The 22,597-nt window shown below is 39.5% G+C and overlaps 3 protein-coding genes across 8 annotated transcripts in view; 2 read left to right on the top strand and 1 right to left on the bottom strand.

Moving 5' to 3' along the window:
• Window positions 1-22,597, top strand: part of mip130 (Myb-interacting protein 130) — a 79,946-nt gene that overhangs the window by 12,175 nt on the left and 45,174 nt on the right. Inside the window, exon 1 of one of the 4 annotated variants that reach the window (XM_067782854.1) lies at window positions 20,107-20,310. The exons of 2 other annotated variants lie outside the window; for them this stretch is intronic. The gene's annotated coding sequence lies outside the window, so the exon portion shown is untranslated. Of the gene's footprint in view, window positions 1-20,106; window positions 21,078-22,597 lie in introns of those variants that run through there. One more of the 4 variants, XM_067782853.1, reaches the window with a different exon arrangement.
• On the bottom strand, window positions 11,963-19,522 carry LOC137250297 (succinate--CoA ligase [ADP/GDP-forming] subunit alpha, mitochondrial-like). 2 transcript variants are annotated; one of them, XM_067782857.1, is made up of 5 exons: window positions 19,388-19,522; window positions 18,406-18,579; window positions 18,103-18,333; window positions 12,845-13,025; window positions 11,963-12,774 (listed from the first exon to the last, which is right to left on the bottom strand). In XM_067782857.1, the coding sequence occupies exons 1-4, from the start codon at window positions 19,415-19,417 to the stop codon at window positions 13,017-13,019; spliced, it is 444 nt and encodes a 147-aa protein (XP_067638958.1). In that variant the 5' UTR covers window positions 19,418-19,522; the 3' UTR covers window positions 11,963-12,774; window positions 12,845-13,016. The 2 variants fall into 2 exon arrangements, with proteins under 2 accessions (XP_067638958.1, XP_067638959.1); XM_067782858.1 differs by lacking the exon at window positions 19,388-19,522 and adding an exon at window positions 18,975-19,313.
• Window positions 19,979-22,597, top strand: part of Rbcn-3B (WD repeat-containing protein Rbcn-3B) — a 9,862-nt gene continuing 7,243 nt past the window's right edge. Inside the window, exon 1 of one of the 2 annotated variants that reach the window (XM_067782849.1) lies at window positions 19,979-20,108. The gene's annotated coding sequence lies outside the window, so the exon portion shown is untranslated. Of the gene's footprint in view, window positions 20,114-22,597 lie in introns of both variants that reach the window. The other variant, XM_067782848.1, reaches the window with a different exon arrangement.

The raw sequence follows: 22,597 nt of genomic DNA, 5'->3' as shown, positions 1-22,597 counted from the left end.
TACAAAATTGTTTTATTAAAACTGGGTTTGTGAAAACGGATTTGCCCAATGATGAAAGCGGGTGGACTGCAGAAGATGAGCTTCCTTTATCAGCACTTGCCCAGTTCTCTAGAGTTATAAATCGAGTTCAGAGCGAAATCCAAATTGACGTGGAGGACTATATTAATTTAGATAATGAAATCTCTATTAATGATGAAGACGTGGAAAATATCAATACTGAAATGTTACCTGTTTTCTAAGAATCGCTGGCCATCTCGTCTGAAGATGAAATAGAAAATGATATTGCTGACAAGATTACTTCTCATAAAGAGGCTTACTTAGCTATAAAAAAACTAAAGGCTTTTTCTTTAAATCACAGCGACCTTAGGGGTGTTGAACTGCTAACTGATATTCATCTACATCTTCAAGATAGTGAAATTAAAGGAAAAACTCGCCAAGCGAAAATTTCTGACTTTTTTAAATTATTTTGAATATTTTGTACACAAAACTTTATTCTTTAATTTATGAACAAAGCTTTATGAACCTCCTAACTCAGTGTTATTTTTATGTATTAATATTCTTGTTTTGAAAAAAACTGTTTAAACATTCATCAATAATACTTTTCTCATAAGCGGACAAATTTGGCAGTCTCTTAAATGTCCGTTTAAGAGAGAGTACACTGTAGTTCTATCGGACTCAAAAAATAAAAATACAGATTTTACTTTTATGGAAAAAGTTTGCAAAATAAAAAGGATGCATGATTCGACATGATATTGCTATAGGGATACCTGAGAACTCAAACATTTTCACCTAGGACAATTTTTTGACCCTGGCTTTTTCGACTCAGAAAAAAAAAAATTATTTCCGTCCCTGGAATATTCATTTGAGAACTGTTCATTTCTCAATATCTCTCAATAAAGGTTGGATAATAGTTTGATAATCATATTGTTACGAATATTAGCAAAACTAAGGGGTGCTGCTATCTCTAAGCCGATGCTAAGCAGTGACGGGAATTCACATCAATAATTCAATCATTATGTATCTACATAAACGAATCAATAATTGCGTCTACACATATGTACGTATACGAGCAGTGGAGAACCAATGCACAAACACATACATATATCTTATCTGAGTTGTCACAAGAGATGGCAATAATTTAATTTGTTGCGTCCCTCCCACAAATTGTCATCCTCCCAGCAGCTCCTTGCAGCAGGACTGCTCCAAATTCTCTTACTCCGGGAAGGCGTGTAATCCAATCCGGGTCCATCTCCTGACCCCGGTCCTGAGAAATGGTTTTGCTGCATCTGCCGGAAAAAAATCTTTTTGGGACGGTCATACTCTGTTCAGTGTGTCTCGTGCAAGGGATGGTTGCATCGGACAGGTTGTTCTGGGCTTGATCCCAAAACCCGACGTCCACGTAACTTTTATAAATCTTTTGTGGCTCCTTGCTGTTCACGCCCAAGGGCGTCCCGTAGTCTACGCCTAAGCGCCCCCACTACCTCCCAGCAGCCCCGCTACTCAGCAAGCCACAACAAGTACCGGCTGCTGCTCGCGCCCCACGGCGCCAACAACTCAAACAGCTGCTACCACTCATAACTACTACCTTCGTAGTAGAGTCGGTAGCAATGCTGAGCATCAGCCCCCTGCCCCGTCCCCGCGCCATGTTGGCAGGTCGCAAACCCAAATCATCCGGGTACCCCAATGCTTGCCCAAGGACGCCCAGTCCCAGGGCCACAGCAGCAATTGCGTCCTGGCCTTCCACAACCCAGGCGTATTCACCCGTCACTTACCCCGAGAGTGGCGGCGTCTCCCCTTATGCACTTTAGAATTCTTCAGTTAAACTGTAATGGACTAACTGGGAAGATTACGGAGATAGTCGATTTCATGAAGCGGCACACCATCCGCATTGCTGCGATTCAAGAGACTAAACTCACAGCAAGATCTGCATTGCAGATCTGCTCTGGGTATAATGTCCACAGGAAAGACCGCGAGAGCGGAAATGGAGGCGGCCTCGCGTTTATCATACACCACTCTGTGCAATATTATATATTTGATCCTGGCATCGACCGCAGGGACAATGTCTTAGAACGTCAAGGCCTATCTGTCCGGTCAGGCGATGCAAACCTAGAAATCATCAACATCTACATCCCTCCTGCCACCTGTTGTCCCAGTGGATACCGCCCTAATATCAGAGCCTTACTCACTGGCAACAATCGCATTATCTTAGGCGATTTCAATGCCCATCACGATCTATGGCATTCAAACTTGCGGGCGGACAGTAGGTGTGAGATGTTGGCGGATCAAATAGAAGAAACAACGTTTTGCACAATAAACGGAGACGCCCCCACACGTATGGTAGGAAGCTGTCACAGTTCGCCAGATATCTCAATCGTGAGCGCAGAACTCGTAAACTGCGTCAACTGGCGGCCGATGGTAACATTGGCATCCGACCACCTGCCCATACTTATTTCGCTCGAGCGTACCGCCGACTTCATCGTTACCGAAAAACGCACTTTCATAAAAAAACGAAAGTGGGAAGAATATAAATCTTTTACAGACAACCGCTTTGCTGCCCTCCCTATCCCGACTGATGCCCGCCAAGGGGAACGTGCTTTCCGTAAGGTCATTGAATCCGCCTCGGCACGTTTCATTCCCGGCGGGAGAATTCCCGAAATCCGACCCGGCGGAGACCGCAAACTTAGCGAGAGAGCGTGACCTTATAAGACAGCTTGATCCAGGCGACCCCCAAATAAGGGATATAAACCAACGCATCAGATTGCTTGTGGACGAACACAAGCGGGCGAAATGGGAGGAGCACCTAACAGGTTGTAACCTCTCTACCGGTGTAGGTAAACTTTGGTTCATCGTAAAGTCCCTATCGAATCCGACTAAGCACAAAGACAAAGTTTCCATCGCCTTTGGCGACAAAGTGCTGTCGGATGCGAAAAAATGCGTGAGCGCTTTCTGCCGACAATATATAATGCATCCTACGGTCGACAAAGATAGACGGAGAGCCAACAGACACGCACATAAACACAAATTCAGCGCGTCACTAATCACCATCACCGCTAAAGAGGTTGAGGACGCCATTGGTTGCGCTAAACCATCCAAAGCAGTGGGCCCAGACGGCATAGCCATGCCGGTGCTTAAAAGCCTAGGGAAAGAGGGTTTCAAATATTTAGCGCATGTCTTCAACCTGTCTCTTTCTACCTTTGTCATACCCGAGAAACGGAAAATGGCCAAGGTGGTCCCGCTACTAAAGCCTGGGAAACCAGCTAACATAGGTGAGTCGTATCGTCCGATATCTCTCCTATCGCCAGTAGCAAATACGCTTGAAGCCATTTTGCTCCCTTATGTCCAATCAAATTTGTAGCTAGCCTCTCATCAGCATGGCTTCAGAAAACTCCATAGCACTACCACCGCGCTAAATGCCATTAGCACCCAGATAAATTGCGGTTTAAATCAATACCCCCACCATAGAACAGGACTCGTAGCGCTAGACCTATCAAAAGCTTTTGATACGGTCAACCATTACTCGTTACTGCAAGACCTGGAAGGGTCTACCCTTCCCGCATGTCTTAAAAGGTGGACCGCAAATTATCTGGGTGGTCGGCAGGCATCGGTGCGAAACGAAACATCAAAACCAAGGAGAATTAAACAAGGGGTGCCACAGGGTGGTGTCCTATCCCCACTTTTGTTTAATTTCTACATATCTAAGCTACCTTCACCACCGGAAGGAGTCACAATCGTTTCCTACGCCGATGACTGCACAATAATGGCCACAGGCCCAGGCCCAAAGATCGATGCGCTATGCAATACGGCTACCTCCCTGATCTTTCCAGTTTTTTCGCCTCGCGAAACCTGGCATTATCACCGACTAAATCTTCCGCGACCTTATTTACAACATGGACGTCCCAAATGTCGACCATTTTGAACATCCACGTCGATGGCACTACGCTACCGACTGTCCTACACCCCAAAATCTTGGGTGTGACGTTTGATCAGGATCTACATTTTGGTGAGCACGCAGCCGCAATTGTTCCGAGAATTCAGAGCCGTAACAAAATCCTCAAATCCCTCGCTGGCAGTACCTGGGGAAAAGATAAAGAAACGCTCATGACTACATATAAAGCAATTAGCCAGCCGATTACGTGCTACGCGTCACCCATATGGTCGCCAAGCCTAAAAATTACCCACTGGAAGAAACTACAGGCCTGCCAAAATACTGCTCTCAGAATCGCCACGGGATGTCTTCTTATGTCCCCAGAACACCATCTGCATAATGAGGCGAGAATACTCCCCATCAGGGAGAGGAATGAGATGCTGACCAAACAGTTCCTGTTGAATACCCAGAAACCTGAGCATCCCAACAGACATCTGATTGATGAACCAGCACCACCTAGGGGCTTAAGGAGTCATCTCCGTAAGCATTTTGAGGAAATACGGCACCTGAGAACCCAGCCGTATGAAGCGAAAAAACACAAGCAGGTCCTTGGTGAACTCCATAAACAGGCGTCGGACCTTTATGCCGGGAATTGCCCGGTGAATCCGGTACATAAAAAAATTATCCAAAATTCGCGGAAGAGGAACGCATACTCCCCAGGGAAACGCGTGTCACTCTTGTTCAACTTCGTTCTGGATACTGTAACAGGTTAAACTCTTACCTATCCAGAATCAACCCCGACATACAAAATGTATGCCCCGCTTGCAATGTGTGCCCACATGACACCAACCATCTCTTTAATTGTAACGTGGAACCAACGCCTCTAACACCCCTTTCCTTATGGTCCATCCTTGTTGAAACGGCAAATTACCTCGGACCCCCGTTAGAGGATATTGATGACAATTTGTGATCGGTCGCGGCTGTTAGGTGGGGCGAAGCATTGCTACAACAACAACACCAGGGCAATAATTTGTGCAAGTATTACTCAAATGCGAATTTATAAGCGTAGTTGTGGCTGCCGATTTTGTAGCTGAAACTAACTAGTAAGTTCTGGAATGGAAAAGCCTGGAAGTATGCAATGAGAAGTCAAAAAGTATAAAAGGAACGACAGTAGAGGCGAAGAGAGAGTTTCATTTGAGCTATCAATCAGTTTGATTATTAAGCAAGCTATTCGTTGCAAAGTTTGAGTGTATTGTGAAGTACTTTAATAAAGGCCATTTTGCATTATTAAATATTGGAGTTATTTATTCAACAGTTTAGTGATTCGAACTTAGCAGAGGGTTGCAAATAAGAGGATTTGCAGTAAATTCGTTACAATATTAACGTTGGAGAATGAAGTTGGATATCAACTCGAGAACTATGTGTTTTAAGAATAATTAAATAAGGATGTTGGATATCACCTCCGGAACTAGAATATATTTCGCTGGAGAAATTTTTTTTCATGTTTGTTGGGTAAACAAAATCCAGCAGCAGTATCTACAAATTATCTAGGTAATAAAAAACCAATATTGCCGCACAAAAAAGCCTACCCCAAAGGAGGCTTTAAACTGCGACTGAAAAACTGCTAAGTAGCTTAACTGGAGTTTAAATTTGAGTAGAGTTTAAGTAAACTTAGTTTAAGCTTAGCTTAACAAACTACTGAAAAACTGGGCCTTAATAAAAGAAACTTTAAAAATGTTCTTTATGCGTATTTTAGTTAATATAAATTGATCATATTTTATGAGTTTTCGCTATTTGCAAATACTTGATTTCTAATCAATATTTACGAATATAACCATTGTTTTGTTCTTTAATTTAACTATTTATTAGTTTGTTTTAAGTCTTGATTAAATTTCGCTGTAAGCGACTTTATTTATTTATTTATTATTACGGCTGTTTAGGCCTAAAACTTATTGTGACGAATATAAGTGACACTAAGTGATATTCACATCCCTAGTCTGATGCTAAGTAAATGAAGTCACAACAACAATAATACTATGTTCAAACAGAAACAGAAATTGAGGCTATTTCGATTTAACTTGAGTGGTGTTCATACAACTCTATTTAGCTTACACAATAGTTATTTGATAGCTGGTTGGCTCATCTCTACAGTAAGAACATATCTTTGTTGAGGCTGTCAAAATGTGCGTGTTGGTATTAGGTGCATGGAATGAAATGAAAACATAAAACTTTGAAATTTTTGTGTTGTAAGAAAATGTGTTCAATGTTTTGGTTTCATTTTGATTTTGCCATCTTCTTTTGACAATCCCTACTCCAGTGAAATGAAAGACATAAGATCAGCTGATGAGATGAGCCAACCATATAGTTCAGCCATGCGTAACTGACTTTTAATATACTCAATAAACACACTTTACAATGTTGCATTTGCAGTTTGAAAAAATTTATTACGCAATTTTTTTAAATTGGCAATTTATTATTACTATTTATTATATGACAAATTGCGTAATAAATTGCCCAAATAGTATAAATTGCCAATTTGGTGTGTGTTTGAACCTAGTATAAAGCCGACAGTCACTTGTATCTACATAAACGAATCAATCATTATGTCTACACATATGTACGTACACGCAGCGGAGAACCACATGCATACATATATCTGAGATACTCCCGAAAGTATGCAATGAGAGAAGCTATAAAATCGTGCATCTGTAGTTACAGCTGAGAAATTTGATAGCTGATGACCAACTGGAAAAAGAAGCGGTACAGGTTTGATGGTGAATGAGGACAAAACGAAGTACCTGCTGTCATCGAGCAAAGAGTCAGCGCATATGCGCCTTGGCAACCACGCTACTGTTGGCAGCCATAATTTCGAAATAGTAAAAGAATTCATTTATATGGGAACCCGCATCAACACTAGCAACAACATCAGCACTGAAATCCGGCGAAGAATCAATCTTGCCAATAAATGCTACTTTGGACTAGGTAGGAAATTGAAAAGTAAAGTCCTCTCTCGGCGAACGAAAATCATACTCTACAAGTCACTTATCGTACCCGTCCAAGCATGGACCATGACAACTAGAGTTGTGCTTTTTCGTTCATTTCAGAGATTCGAATCTTTCGTTCTTTTTCTGATAAACGAACAAGTTGTTCTTTTTGTTCATCTGTTCCTTTTTTTTTAAGCAAATTTGATCACTACTGCTCGCACCCGCGAAAAAAGCCAACAAGTATAGATGGGGGTGTGTATGCAGCAATGCTTTGTGTAGGTATATTTAAATGAGTAATGAATAAATAAGTTAATATATATATTTATAACTAACTTCAAAAAAAGTTACAAATTTCGGAAGATCCAGGAAATTGAAAGAGTACAGACACAAATTGTAAATATGAACTTTTCAAGTTTAATAAATGTAATAATTAGTTTCTTACAAAACATGTTTTTCATAAAAAGTCCATACATATATTGTTGTAGCAGTGCCACATACAAAGTTGACTACACATATCTTTAGTGTAAGTGGCATCATCGACATTCGTGCTCACTGTGAATTTCTGCGTATGTATGTATGAATTTACAATGTTCGCGAACGAGAAGAGAGAAAGAATAATATTAGATAAAACGAACTAAAAGAACAAATGAACTAAAAGGACAAAAAGAACCGAAATCGAAGATCTAGTTCACTTGTTCAGTTGAGAGAGCCGGTCAATTGAACAAGTTCAGAACGAAACGACCCAACTCTAATGACAACAGCAGATGAAGTCCAGCGAATTAAAACCCAGCGGCTGCGCTGGCTAGGCCATGTTATGCGAATGAAAGATGATGCTCCTGCCAAGAAAGTGTTTCTATCGGAACCCGCCTATGGAAGCAGAGGTAGAGGGCGGCCCCCACTCCGTTGGAAGGACCAGGTGGAAAACGATTTAAACTCCCTTGGTGTGACCAATTGGTGCCGGTTGGGGGAGCGAAGGAGCGTCTGGCGCGCCTTGTTGGATGTCCATAACTGTTTAGACGGTTAAGCGCCAATTAAGTAAGTAAGTAAGTAAAAGCCAGCGACAGATAGAGGTGCTAGAAGCAGTTTTGATTAAGACGCTATCTGGCGAACAATAGCAGTATTATTTATAGTGAAGTACTTTAATAAAGGCCATTTTTCCATTATTCAATATTGGAGTATTTATTCAACAGTTTAGTGATTCCAACTTAGCAGAAGGTTGCAAATAAGAGGATTTGCAATAAATTCGTTACAATTGGTGTCCGAAGAGGAATTGTTAAATAAATTCCGAAGACTTCGAATACAACTTGGACATGGAAAAAAGGGGGGGAATTGAAGATCCAGCAACTGAAGGAGGAGTTGAAGAGCCGTGGATTGAATACAACCGGCAATAAACTCGAACTTCAGGCACGACTACGAAAGGCAATGGAACTAGAGGGAATTAACGGGGAAGAGTATGTCTTTCCTCTTGATGGCGAGGAGAAAACAAAAATTGAAGAGAAAAGTGAAACATCGCAGACAGCTACGAGCACAGACTTGAACATGATTTTAGCTGCAATATCTGCTCAAACATCGACAGTGTCATCTCAACTGGCAGAACAGAAGACATATATGGAATCGCAGGAGAACCGCATAACGTCAAAGATTGAAGCACAAGAAACGCGTATTTCACAAATGTCGACACAGATTACATCCAAGATGGAAACTCAACTGGAAGAATAGAAGACATATATGGCATCCCAACTGGAATCGCAGGAGACACGCATAACATCCAAGATGGAAGAACAAGAGGAGCGCTTATCATTGCAGGTGGCACAAATGTCTTCGCAGTTAGCAGCACAGGAAGCAAGGGTAACATCAAAGCTGGAAGCGCAGGATGGAAAAATCGCTCAATTTCAGACAGAAGTCGATGATTTGAAGAGTCTTATGGAGCAGTTACAACTAAATCGCCCAGCTGTTTCAGCGAGTAATCCAAAGGTAAAAACACCATCCTTTGACGGTTCTGTTCCTTTCCAGGTGTTTAAGATTCAGTTTGAGAAGACCGCAACAGTGAACAACTGGAGTGTTGAAGATAAAGTTGCTGCACTATTCGTATTCTAAAAAGAAGTTGAACTTTCCTTGCAGTTGTTGTATTTTCGATGATATAATCTTGATTACCAAACCGGTGTTTGACCCATTCTTCTCAACAGAAAGGGAGTTTCTGTTGGAAAATACTATGGATATAATTATAAGAAGCAAAACTTTATTTTCCTACTTCGGATTATTGATACTGAATTCGGTAAAAGTCTAGTTGAGGGGTCAACTGCTTATACGCGATATTTTCAGTTGAAGTTGGCGATTTCCATGTGGTTGTTGTAATGTTGGCGTACCCATAAAAAAAATTGTGAACATAAGTGTTTTGTGCGGATATAGTTTTGGTCTCCAAACCGGTGTTGGACCGACCCAGAGTAATTTTTTATAAGCGCAGCCGAAGGCCGCCAACGCAGAAAGGTGTTCTGCGCAAAAATACTATGGATAGCACCCCCGGTTTCGGAGCTACCCGCGGGTATTTTTTCGGTTTTTCGTTAAAATCTTTTGAACTAGTTAAAATTTTTATTTTCCGCCTTCGGATTATTAATACTGATGTCAAGACGCGTCGTTTGATACCTCTCTCGATATTTTGGTAACGTATTAGGGGGACTCATGTAACCGTATAAATGCCTTATAAAGTGTGTAAACGTATAAATTTATCTAGTGCGTAAACGAGCTGTCAAATTTTGTATGAAAAATCATTTACACAATAGGGGGACTCATGATAGCATATAAACTTATAAGGTGTAAAATTATATCCATTTACACACGCGGTTATATGAACGCACCTAGTAATACTCTTGATAAACTTGATTGTTTTTCAGCTGTATTATTTCCAAAAAAAATTTTTTTGATTGTTATACAAATTAAAAAATACCAAGATTAAGTGAAAAATCAAAACTAAAACGCCTTTACTTGCTGATGTTGGAGATTTTTGATGAAAATGCCGTCTGTAATGTCTGCAAGGTTGCATTCCTTTGAGTTTACCGCGTTTACACAATGAAATGTGCGCGTAAATTTATACAAAATAGGGGGACTCATGTAACCGTATAAATGCCTTATAAAGTGTGTAAACGTATAAATTTATCTAGTTTACGCACGAGCTGTCAAATTTTGTATGAAAAATCATTTACACAATTTGTATAAATTTACGCGCACATTTCATTGTGTAAACGCGGTAAACTCAAAGGAATGCAACCTTGCAGACATTACAGCAGGCATTTTCATCAAAAATCTCCAACATCAGCAAGTAAAGGCGTTTTAGTTTTGATTTTTCACTTAGTCTTGGCATTTTTTAATTTGTATAACAATCAAAAAATGTTGTTCGGCAATAATACAGCTGATAAACAATCAAGCTTATCAAGAGTATTACTAGGTGCGTTCATATAACAGCGTGTGTAAATGGATATAATTTTACACCTTATAAGTTTATATGCTATCATGAGTCCCCCTATTGTGTAAATGATTTTTCATACAAAATTTGACAGCTCGTGCGTAAACTAGATAAATTTATACGTTTACACACTTTATAAGGCATTTATACGGTTACATGAGTCCCCCTAATTTGTATAAATTTACGTGCACATTTCATTGTGTAAACGCGGTAAAATCAACGGAATGCAACCTTGCAGACATTACAGCAGGCATTTTCATCAGAAATCTCCAATATCAGCAAGTAAAGGCGTTTTAGTTTTGATTTTTCCCTTGATCTTGGCATTTTTTAATTTGTACAACAATCAAAAAAATTTTGTTTGGCAATAATACAGGTGATAAACAATCAAGTTTATCAAGAGTATTACTAGGGGCGTTCATATAACAGCGTGTGTAAATGGATATAATTTTACACCTTATAACCCTACAAGACAGGTACCCGTTCCCTAATCGATTACTTAATCGTCATCAATAACTTGTTCACCAATTATCGTCTTAATGACTTTTACATTGCTGTCGTGAAAAAGGTAACGCATGTGCTCTCTCAAAATAGTGTACGTGTGACTCTCTTTCTCGCTCTTACCTATTGTGTTTTCGACATTCCTTCTCGCTCGATGTTATTTACATTTTTAAGTTACTTCATCAGTTATGTTTTCGTTATCGCTAACCAAAACATATGCAACAACAACAATACGGGTAACTGGTCTATCGGTTACCCGTATCGGTTACCTTCTGTCAAATCGCTTTTTCTATGAATGAAACGCGTCCTTTATGTTCAGATAATATTTAATTATAAATTATTCATATATACAATGTTTTTTTAGAATTTAAATTATTGTCTTATTACTCTAGCGAACTTTACATATGTGAATTTTTATATTTATAAACTATATAAATACATTAACGTCTATTCATAGTCGTGCCCTTTCCGAAACCTTGTTTTGAAGTTCTTATTTTTCCTGCGCTGGTAGTGTTGCTCATCAGTTTGCAGTCATATTAGTTTGGTAGGTATAGTAACATCAGACGTAGGGAAATTAGGAAGCATGTCAGGAGTATCACCAGAATCCAAAGAAGCATGGTGATTCGTCACCTCCGTTTTCTTCCATATCCGGATTCATTCCATACTAGTAATTATAAATATCTTGTAGATGCCACATAGGTGTAACCATACCCTCAAGATATTTTCGTTCAAATCTTGTGGTGTACACGTAAACTTGTATTTGTTCTAAATTATTCACCACATTCTAAACATAGAAAAGATGTATTAAGTGTTTGCGTAAATACCATTGTGATTACAATATGGACAAACATTCAATTCTAAACTTTTCGTTGTTACATCAATTGTTTCAGCGTGTTGTACACGTAAATAAAAATTCATACTTGAATGTATTTTCGTCTTCCAATCGCATAATTTACATTTTAAATAATGACTATTAGGCATATGAGAAATCTCATGGTACAATAATTTGTTGAAGCTTGGTGTAGCTGCTTGAATAACACAAAATTTACATTTTGCACCACGTTCGTTATATTTAAATTGTAAATGTTCTGGTTTCTCTACACGATGCATAAAGTTTAGCTGCTTTTTCCAACAATGTGCTGAATTTAATTGAAATACATACATTGGGCATTGTCTCATGATAAATTTTCCATAAATATACTGAGCCTCTTTATGTAGGCTCTTTTCTTAACATCTAATTCTGGCCGTACAGGATATGACAGTTTTGCTTCAGGTTATAATCCACACTCATACTATTTTCAGATTCTGTTTCATAATTTTCATCATTTTCAACATTGGACTTTGCATCAACATCATTATCATCATCGTCATTTTTTGATAACTCTGTTTTAAGCTTCATATTTATCAAAGGTTCATCTTCCTTAGTATTAGAATTGGAAACATTGTCATCTTCGGTTAAGTTTTTATCAAGTTTAGCTTTTTTCCTATGTTTAAATTCTTTACTATCCGTACTAGAATTAATACCATCATCAACATTTTTCGTGGTCTGTTTGAGTTTTTAAATTTGCCAATGGTTCGCCTTTATCAGTATTAGAATCAGAATGGCCTTGGCCATCTTCACCGTGTTGCAAAGTAGGCGACACATGTTGGTGTTGATGTTTGCGCATATTGCGGATATGTTGGTGGTTCACTAGTCATTAATTGTTTAGAAGTTTCAACTTGTTGCGTTTGTTGTTGTTGTTGCTGGCTGATGATGTGGTGTTAACGTTTGTTGTACAATTTATTCGGGTGATTGCACATATTGTTGGTGTGTTATAGTGCTGGAAATCCTTCCGATATTGAAAGTCCTTGATTAGTGTAATCCCCACGTAGTGAACTACTCCTGTGACCGCGTCCGCGGTAACTATTACATCTGAAGGCGCTTAAGTTACAGGCATAGCTGACATCGCTTATATAACAGGTTGACTCTAAAGTAAAAACCAAAACAAAATATTAGAATCAGTGTTTATGAATAACATATTTAAAAAAAGCTCTTACAACAACGTGATCGGTGGCTACATCCCCGTGAAAGTAGTGTGGTGTTCCTCCTTGTATAAACGTAGATACTGGATGTGCTCAACCGTGCAGTTTTCTTCTAATTTGAGCAAATGTATGTTCTTACAGCCACAGCTGGAATATTTGCGATATTTCTATCCTCACATCGTCAAAATCAAATTACCTAGAATGAAAAAGAAACTCATATCAGTAAGAATAGATTAAAAGTTTTTAATATAAGCCGAAAAGTGTTCCATAAATAGGGCTCCACACATAGCTCTTTTCCAAAGGCACAAGAGAAATTTCAGATAACTAGAATCAGGACCTGGTAAAGTAACTTCAAAGGCGATTTAGTCGCCACTACTTCGTATGCGTACTACGCTCCCTTTCGGCATGCATCATCAATTTCGTCATTACTATAAAGGCCATCTTGCTCACAGCAATCCAACAATCTATTTGTCCGCAAATTCGTGGAACTAAATTCCTAATGGAAGGTTCCTCTCCAAAAACTCTGTTTACAGACAGTCTTTCGCCGTGAAAACGAGGGCAGTGAAATATTACATGTTCTGCGCCTTCCAATTCAGACGGACAGCTTGGACAGAAAGGATCCTCCTCTATCCCACGCTTATGTAGATATTCCTTCAAGCCACCGTGCCCGCTCAATATCTGTGTGAGATGGTAATTTAGTTTGCCGTGTTTTCGCTCGTACCATTCCGCTATATTCCGGACTAGCATGAAGGTTCAGCGCTCTTTTCTCGAATCTTCCCGCCGTTCTTGCCACCTTACTATTGTTCGTGACCTTGCGGTTTTCTTAGCATCTTCAGATGGTCGGCTGAATCTAATGCCATACAGATCGGCCATTTCACCTGAGAGTAGATGTACTGGGATTTTCCTGGATAAAACATGGATCGCGTCGTCGGAACAGCACATGCTATTCGTATAGCAGTAATGCGGTAGGCTGCTAGTATATCTTTTTGGTGGACCATTTTAGATCTGTGCCATACTGGTGCTGCATATAATATTATAGAGCTGGTTACGTTGGATAATCGCTGACGGGTAGCTTCGCTTGGGCCGCCGATGTTGGGCATTATTCGCGTTAGGGTTCCACTAACTCTAGAAACTTTGTCCCCCACCGCCCTGAAGTGCTCCCTAAAAGTTAGTTTTGAGTCAATGATTACTCCTAGATATTTCAAGGAGGGCTTTGAATTTATTTGAAAATCTCCTATGGTTAGGACCAACTCATCCACAGTCCGCTTTGAGCTCATCAGAACCACTTCTGTCTTATTGCTAGCCATCTCCAGCCCCGTGTTCGTCAACCATTCCTCTATTCTTCCCATGGCGTCATTACATAATGCTTGGAGCAGATCAAGTTTCTTGGCCACTGCTACTACGACAATATCATCTGCATAGCCGACAATTTCCGTGCCTCCGGGAAGGTGGTTTTGTAGCACCCCGCCATACACCGCATTCCAAAGAGTTGGACCTAGAACAGATCCCTATCTAATCTATCTATCAAATTATTCGGAGCAGGTACGGAACTTGTCTTGGTACACCCAAAGTGCACCCACGCTTCTCATGGCTCCAGCGGGTTAGCGGCTTCCTAGAACTTAAGCCACTTGCTGCTTCTAGATCTGACATCTGTCAGCTGGAGTCTTAGCCCGGCAAGCGCAGGGCACGAGCACAGAATGAAATCGATCGTTTCCTCCTCCAACTCGCACTTCCTACATCTGCTATCACTGACCAAGACTAATTTAAAGGCATGTGACGCCAGAAGGCAGTATCCAGTAAGAATACCCGTCATGAGTCTAGTCTACAGTTTAATGATAATAAAAATATAAGAATCAGTGTTTATGAATAACATATTTTAATTAATCTCTTACAACAACCTGATCGGTGGCTACATCGCCATGTAGGTAGTGTGGTGTTCCACCTTGTATAAACGTAGGTACTGTATGTGTTCAACCGTGCAAATTGACATTAGCAGTAACATTATTTACATAAACATAGCTTGGTATTTGTGAAGGCCTCAATATAGCATACATTGGTCCAGTTCGGTGTGCACCAGCCACTGGTACAAACACTTTTGAATGCATAGCTTTCATATAGGATGGATGTCCAGCAGTGCTCCGGTTGTGCCAATATGTAATGGGCTGCTCCGTCTCTTGGTACGGCTGTATAGGTATAGGCGGGTGCAATGTATTACTAGGCTCAAGATCGGAAGGTACATAGATGGCTCGAAGACGCCAGAGGGGATTGGAGCCAGAGTTTTCGGACCCAGAACCAAAATATCAGTAACTCTAAAAGCACATCCGAGCATTTTCGAGCGGAAGTATTCGCCATAAGTTAGTGCGCTAAGCTGAACCTTCAGCGCTGATACCCCAAAGAAACAATTGCCATACTCAGTCAGGCAGTCAGGTTCCACTAAAGGCACATGCGGCGTTCGAAATAAAGTCAGCACTTGTCCTTCAGTGCGTAGAAAAGCTGAATCAATTAGGAGCACACAACGTAGTACTGTTGGCCTGGGTCCTAGGCCACAGGGGAGTGGAGGGCAATGAGCAGGCGGACTCCATGTTTAATTTGTTGCGTCTCTCCCACAAATTGTCAACCCCCCAGCAGATCCTTGCAGCGGGTCTGCGCCATACTCTCCTCTTCCGGGAAGGTATCGACCCCAATCCGGGTCCTTCTCCTGACCCCAGTACTGAGAAATGGGTTTGCTGCGTTTGCCGGAAAAGAATCTTTTTAGGACGGTCATATATATAAGGGCCTGAAATATTTCAATGAACTTCTTAATCACATAAAAAGTAGTAATAACTTCAATACTTTTAAAAAAAGTTTATTGGAGCATTGTAAAAACCTTCCAATAAGATAGTTTTTTTTCTTTTATTTTTTTACATGATATACCGATACTGGAGCGCGAAAAGGGAATGGTAATAATGGTAGCAGCAAAATACAATGCATCCGGCCCTAAGGAAAAGAAAATCGGACGCCACCTGTAACTCCAGACAGTTCCAACAACTAATTTCGCTGGAATTCGGTATTTCCAGCTGGTATTTACTGTTGCTGATCGGAATCATTCGCATTCCGACAGCATAAATATAACAATAAAATTATATAATGTGTAACAAAAATAACGAAAATAAGGCCAAATAAAAGTTGGAGCAAGGGGGATTGGAAACACGTCCTTTTCAACCTCCCATTATATGTTGAGCTGTGCTAATCGGAATCTTCATGCATTCCGACAGCGTCTTTACTAAACAAAGTTGAGGGGTGATTGGATACACTTATTTTCAATTTCCAACATCCAAAGACATGTTTAGCTGCATTGATCGGAGACTAATACATTCCGAAAGCTTAAAATACACATATAATTGAAAAATATAAGTTCCAAATTTTGTTGCCTTAAGCTGGGAGCACTGGAGGATTGGAAACGCGTCCTTTCCGACCTTCCTTAAATGACTGGCTCCCAGACTCGTCCCTTTGTCACGCTAGTAAATATGCTGATCGGAATCACATGGCATTCCAACAGCATATTCAATAGTAATAAGTGATTATAACAATGAATTGCACTTAGTAGTTTAAGTTTTAGGCCTAAACAGCCGTAATAATAAATAAATTAAATTAAAAAAATAAATACTCTTGTCAGTGTTTCACGTGCAAGGGATGGTTGCATCGGACAGGTTGCTCTGGGCTAGATTCCTCGTAACTTTTATAAATCTTTTGTGGCTCTTGTTGTTCACGGCCTCATTACATTGAGGAAATACGGCACCTGAGAAAACAGCCGTATGAAGCTAAAAATCACAAGCATGTCTACAGTGAACTCCACAAACAGGCGTCGGACCTCTATGCCGGTGATTCCTGTACTCAAAGAACAAAACTAGCAGAGGAGGAACGCACTCTCCCTAGGGAAATGAGAGTAGTCACTCTAGCTCAACTTCGAGCTGGATAACGTAACAGGTTAAACTCTTACCTATCCAGAATCAACCCCGACATACAAAACATTGTCCCGCTTGTAATGTGTCCCCACATGTCACCAACCATCTCTTTAACTGTATTGTGCAACCAACGCCTCTAACACTCCTCTCATTATGGCCCACCCCTGTTGAAACAGAAAGTGTCTTTGGACTCCCGTTAGAGTACATTGATGACAATTTGTGATCGGTCGCACCTATTGGATGGGGCGAAGCACTGCTACTACAACAACAGCAGGCGGACAACACGGAAAGAGAGGCAGCAACTGCATGACCCATCGATCCCGAGCTGTTCCTGCCAGTTGGCCCACAGGGGCATTTATTTGCAGAAGGGAGGGAAAAGAGAGAACACTGGCGCAATATGCCAGGCCTGAGTCAATCTAAGTTACTGTTAGGGGGTTACAGCACAACTCGATATAGGGCATTAATAGGCCTCTCAAAAAGATAACCTAAAAACCCCAACGGCTATTCTTACAAGACACTGTAGACTGAACAGTCACATGCAAAAACTGGGTATAGTATAGAACAACACATACCGATTTTGTGATGGATCAGCAGACGGTGGACCATATCCTTCTAGATTGCGGCGCAATTTCAAGACGTAGGGCTAAGTTTATGGGCTCACCATGGCCAGAGCATTCCCACATTTAATCCCTCAAGCAAAGAACACTGCTGGGGTTCATCAAGGAAGTCGGCTAGGATGAGGTGCTGTGAAGGAGATGTGCAAGTCACTGTGCAATCCTCAATAAATGATCTATCTATCTACGTTCCGGTAACAAGCACCATTGTGGTACTAGCCCCTCCATCTCGGGAACTATTGATATGACTACATTAAACCTTCTAGGGATTGAATATTAATAATGCCGGCAATGAGAAAGTCTGCTAAAATGCACCATTCTCCATGGAATGCTCGATATATAACTTTCCACGTTTTGAAACAGTGATGAAAAGAGCAAAATTTACAATAATTTTAACTGGCTGTGGGTAGTAAGGTGTTGATGTCCTCTCTTAACGCAATGTAATGACAACTGCGATGCAGGGAAAATGACAAAAATCATGCAAATCTACTGATAATAATTAATTTTTCCTCCCCTTCTATGCAGTTCTATGCATACATACATATGTATTTTTCTCTCCAAATGCTAATTAAAAAAATTAATTGGTTTTCACATGAACTTCGAACTCTGTCGTATTTGCATTCTTCAGATGATTATCAACAAAAGCATGACAAATTATCACTAAAAAAATCATACATGTTGCTTATATATTTAATATGGTAGCCAATTTACTTACCCTTTCTGGTGCGATGATTCCTGAACAGTCGGGCCTGACTAGACGCGATTTTTTTTGCCTTAAGAGAGCGTGCTTAACGCGAACCCTATCATGTTTTGGCCCAACTTTGGTGATGCAAAATATCAAAGACATTTCTGCTTCTAATGCTTCTAGGATAGCAGCAGCAGCTCCCGGTGGCACCACATAAATAACAGTTGCATGCCGATCAGTTGCCTTTTTTGCTCCGGCTACCTATTCAATTTTAATTCACATTACATTATCTACTATTGCAATTTTTAATCACTACAAATCAATATAAATTACCGAAGCAAATACTGGCAAACCAAGATGCGTAGTTCCACCCTTTTTTAGGGAAATACATCCAACCAGTTTGGTACCGTATTCCAAAGCATGTTGCTTGTAAAGTACCTTGTTTTTGTAGATTTCCTTTGATTTTGTCATATTCTGAGCTGAACCGCAACCCGGCGGAGATGCTATCTATTAGAATAATATAACATTTTTTTTATTATTTAAAAATGCACATACGTATGAATGAAAATCAGAAAGTAAATAATGTTGTTGTTGTTGTAGCGATAAGGACACTCCCCGTTATCGACTTTGGTGGTCCTTTGCCGGATGCAGATCGGGTACGTTCCGGGAACCATTAAGGTAGTAGCCCGACCATATCGGGAGCGATTTAGTAGACATAAAACTTTGTAGGCCATCCCGCCGATTCTATACAACTTAATATGGTAACGATTTAAAAGACGGTGCACCACCCAATTTTTATCAAAAATTATCAAACGTGGAATCAAAAGGCCCGCCTCGAGCTCCGTTTTTATTATTTTTTGATATTTTTAAATTAGGTGGTGTACCGTCTTGTAAAACTTTACCCTTAATATTATTTTGGGCGAAGGCCGCCAACGCAAAAAGATGGTCTCTGCAGCAATATTCTTAATTTCCGTCACATGTCACAACTCAAATTAACTTAATGTTATTTTGGGCGAAGGTCGCCAACGCAAAAAGGTGTTCTCTGCAACAAAATTTTTAATTTCCGTCACATGTCACAACTAAAAGCACAAGATATTTTTCGTTGTAAACAATTTATATTTTTTTTGCGTTTCAATGTTTTCCGGAATAATTAATGAACTGTCATTTCGATGACAGCATGAAACGTCGATGTGTTAGTGGAGAGCGAAAAAAGCTTTGAATGTGTGGGTGAACTGGTTACCTCCGTCTTGTAGGGAAGTTTATATGCTTTCATGAGTCCCCCTATTAGCAGTCGACCCCTCAACTAGACTTTTACCCTGAATTCAAAACGCATCTTTTGACACATTTCCCGATATTGTGGACGCCCAAACTTTGTATGTTATATAAAACCGTCGTAATAGTCTAGAGTCGATTGCTTTGTTCTGTGTTCTAGACTGTTACCACGGTTTTCTATACTCATCACTACAGAGCTTCTGAATAGTGATTTTTTTTAAATATGTACTTGTTTCATTATTTATCGAAAGTTAACTGCTTATTAAACACATCTTCCTACTCTTCACGTTGGACGTAATGACGTAATGAATTTTGCTTTGCTTTTTTTGCTGGCAGTTTTGACATTTGACACAAGTCAATCGATAATTTTTCTGTTCGGTCGATATTTTCATTTCTTTCCCGTGTCAGGAGACAATAAAAGTGATAAAAAGATAATTTTTCATTAAGAATTTGCAAAAAAAATAAATGTATTTAACGTGTTGAGAAATTGCATAAATGTGTAAAGCAAATACCAAACCAAGTTGAGGAGTGCGAGAAAGCAATAAAAAAGTTTGGGACGAGGAACAGCGGAGCATACTACGCGACATTGAAGTTCCATAACTGCTGCAACTGGTGCTGTCGCTGCGCTGCTGTTTGTGTGTCTAGACGAAGAGTAGCGACAGGGGAGAACAAGGAAGAGGACGGCGAGCGTAGTTGTCAAACGACACGCTCAGACGCGGTGGAGGAGGAAGGAGGATACAGAATATTTGTAGAAGCGGACAATTGTAATGTTAGCACAAGAAATTAATTTTCTTTAGGAGTGCAACCATTATTATTACGTGCGAACACATTTTGAAACTCATGGGTGTATGTTGGGACGAGTGTATAGGCGAAAGTCTTCATAAGACGTACACACACTGGCTCAAATTGTATGCAAAATAATGTACAATGAACCAAACATCTGGGAATTAATGGATCTGAAAGAAGGTACCAATTGATGTTGCCACTAACTTACCCTAATGACGTTCGTCTCGCCGTATGCTCAATAAACGTAACTCGTGCTTTTCTACATCTGTGTGAAGCTGATTGATAGTTGTGGAGTGTTAGTTGCTCTATAAAAGATTCTCATTAGTTTACAATTGTTTTTGCTAATGAACCACAAGTTACTGTTTGCCTACAGTTTGGTATGTAGACTTTCAATGAAATACCAAAAAATAACATATTTTAATTTTTGTGCAACAAAAACGAGTACACACAAAACGATAATTTAAAAACCTGGGAGCTGTAAACAAAATGTATTCAAAGCAAGCTATAATATAGCAAAAACGACAAACAAATGCGCTTTAATAAAAAATACAGTATTTTGCATACTTGGCGGAGGACCGAACCGGATTCATATATGGCCCAGGACTATTACTGTAACATCACTACGAAAATCTTTGTTAAACTTTTTTTGTTGTCATCAACAACAGCATATCTTCACTTTGTTCATTTCCCCACCTAACGTTCAGAAAAATTTGGGGAAGTTTTAGCAGTGTCATGCTGTCGTATAGAATTACCCTCAATACACATAAGTAAACATCTTTTTGACACATACCCTGCAGGTTAAAAGAAAATTTATAAAACATCCATTTTATCCGGAGTTGTCCCAATAGGCTATCAACGATAAAATTCCATTGTGAGCTCCCCACAACATTAAACTCGCATCGTTTGCAAATAAGTTAAAGGATCTTATCCAGGGGTTACTTTCGCAGGTGAGAATGGATAGCAAAATAAGCAAAACAAGCGAATTCTCTCTAATCTTGGGATTTATTTATTATTGCGTGTTTTATCAGGCTTATTTCGCAACCCCACTACCACTGCTTTAGAGAATCGCAAATCGCACTCTTGTCTACTTTTTTTTATCTGACTTTATATTGTAACATTGAAGTTGTGGTGGTTTGTACGTACGCTGGCAAACGTTCCGGAAGCTGGCCCTAAAATTTGTTAAGCCACAATTAAATTCCACATATAGATGCTAATTTAAATCGAATAAAGTAGCAAGTACTTATAAAATGTTGCCTGAAGTCGTTTGCATACACACACATAATTGCTATGTAACACTTGCTTGGGCTTAAAGCCTAACGAAAAATATATTAAGGTAAGAAAAAAGTTGGCAAGACCTTGTCGATCAAACTGCCAAAGGCTGTCAACTTAGCACCATATCATAACCACACTGTGATGATGGCATATAAAAAGAATAAAGGGTAAATAACTCACTTCTTTCCAGAGAGCAAGGGCTATCATTGTCATATTTTTATTGCTGTAATATCAACACAATGCCAAAGTTTTCAGATCTAAATGGGGTTATGTACTAATGCTGTACTATTGTTTGTCCTGATATAAATCTGGATCGCGTATATATACCCTGTAAATTATAAACAGTTTGTTTTAATCTTATCACTTGTCTCAAAACCAAACGCTCACTATCTAATAAATTCAAAAGTTTTTTAAATAACTCATTAGTCCATAATGGTGTTTAACATAAGACATCTTCAAGGCGTGATTATGCCATTCAACTTTATGTTTTTACAATTATGAGCGTTTAATAAACTTTATTTTGTAATATTTTCTGGTAGATTAATAAATAAAATATATGTAACTGTTACAGTTTGGCATACCCAATATACCGAGCAAATATCACAGACTTGAAATATACACATATATATGTTTATTGATATATCTTTTTACTATCAGTGTTGTATCTTATCATCAGAGTGCTCTCGGAATCTCATTAAAAATGTGTTCGCCGTAATAATGAAATTCTAATTGCGCCTTCTAAAATACAAATGAACTGAAAAAAAATTAACTTGGTATTGGCAAAACGAAGGTAGATATGATGTGTTAAAGATGTCCAAAGGAAATTGTTGTTATGTTATGTTGCTTTATAATTGGAATATTAAAAAACCTATTTATAAGAAATGTTTTGTCGCAGTCAGTTGGATGGTGATAAATTAAATGATTAGGTTGGGGGTGGCTGCCCGAGGGCACACTTAGGCCAGTAGTACTAGGCCCGTGGTGATTGAAATTAAATGATAATAATCACGAAAATTACTGTACCATTTTCCTAATAACAGAGACTTTCGCTTTTATGACTATGTCTGAATGAGCAGCTGGAGTTTATGGGTGACTTATCAATTGGGGTTTAATTAATGACCGGCTTTTTCGCCTATGTTATTCAACAGATAGTTCTGTGGTCTAAGTCATAACAGCCTTCTTAAATCAGGCCATCGAA

Source organism: Eurosta solidaginis, chromosome 4, assembly GCF_040869045.1.
Source record: "Eurosta solidaginis isolate ZX-2024a chromosome 4, ASM4086904v1, whole genome shotgun sequence".
Taxonomy (NCBI): Eukaryota; Metazoa; Arthropoda; class Insecta; order Diptera; family Tephritidae; genus Eurosta; species Eurosta solidaginis.
This window is presented reverse-complemented; position numbering and strand designations above follow the sequence as displayed.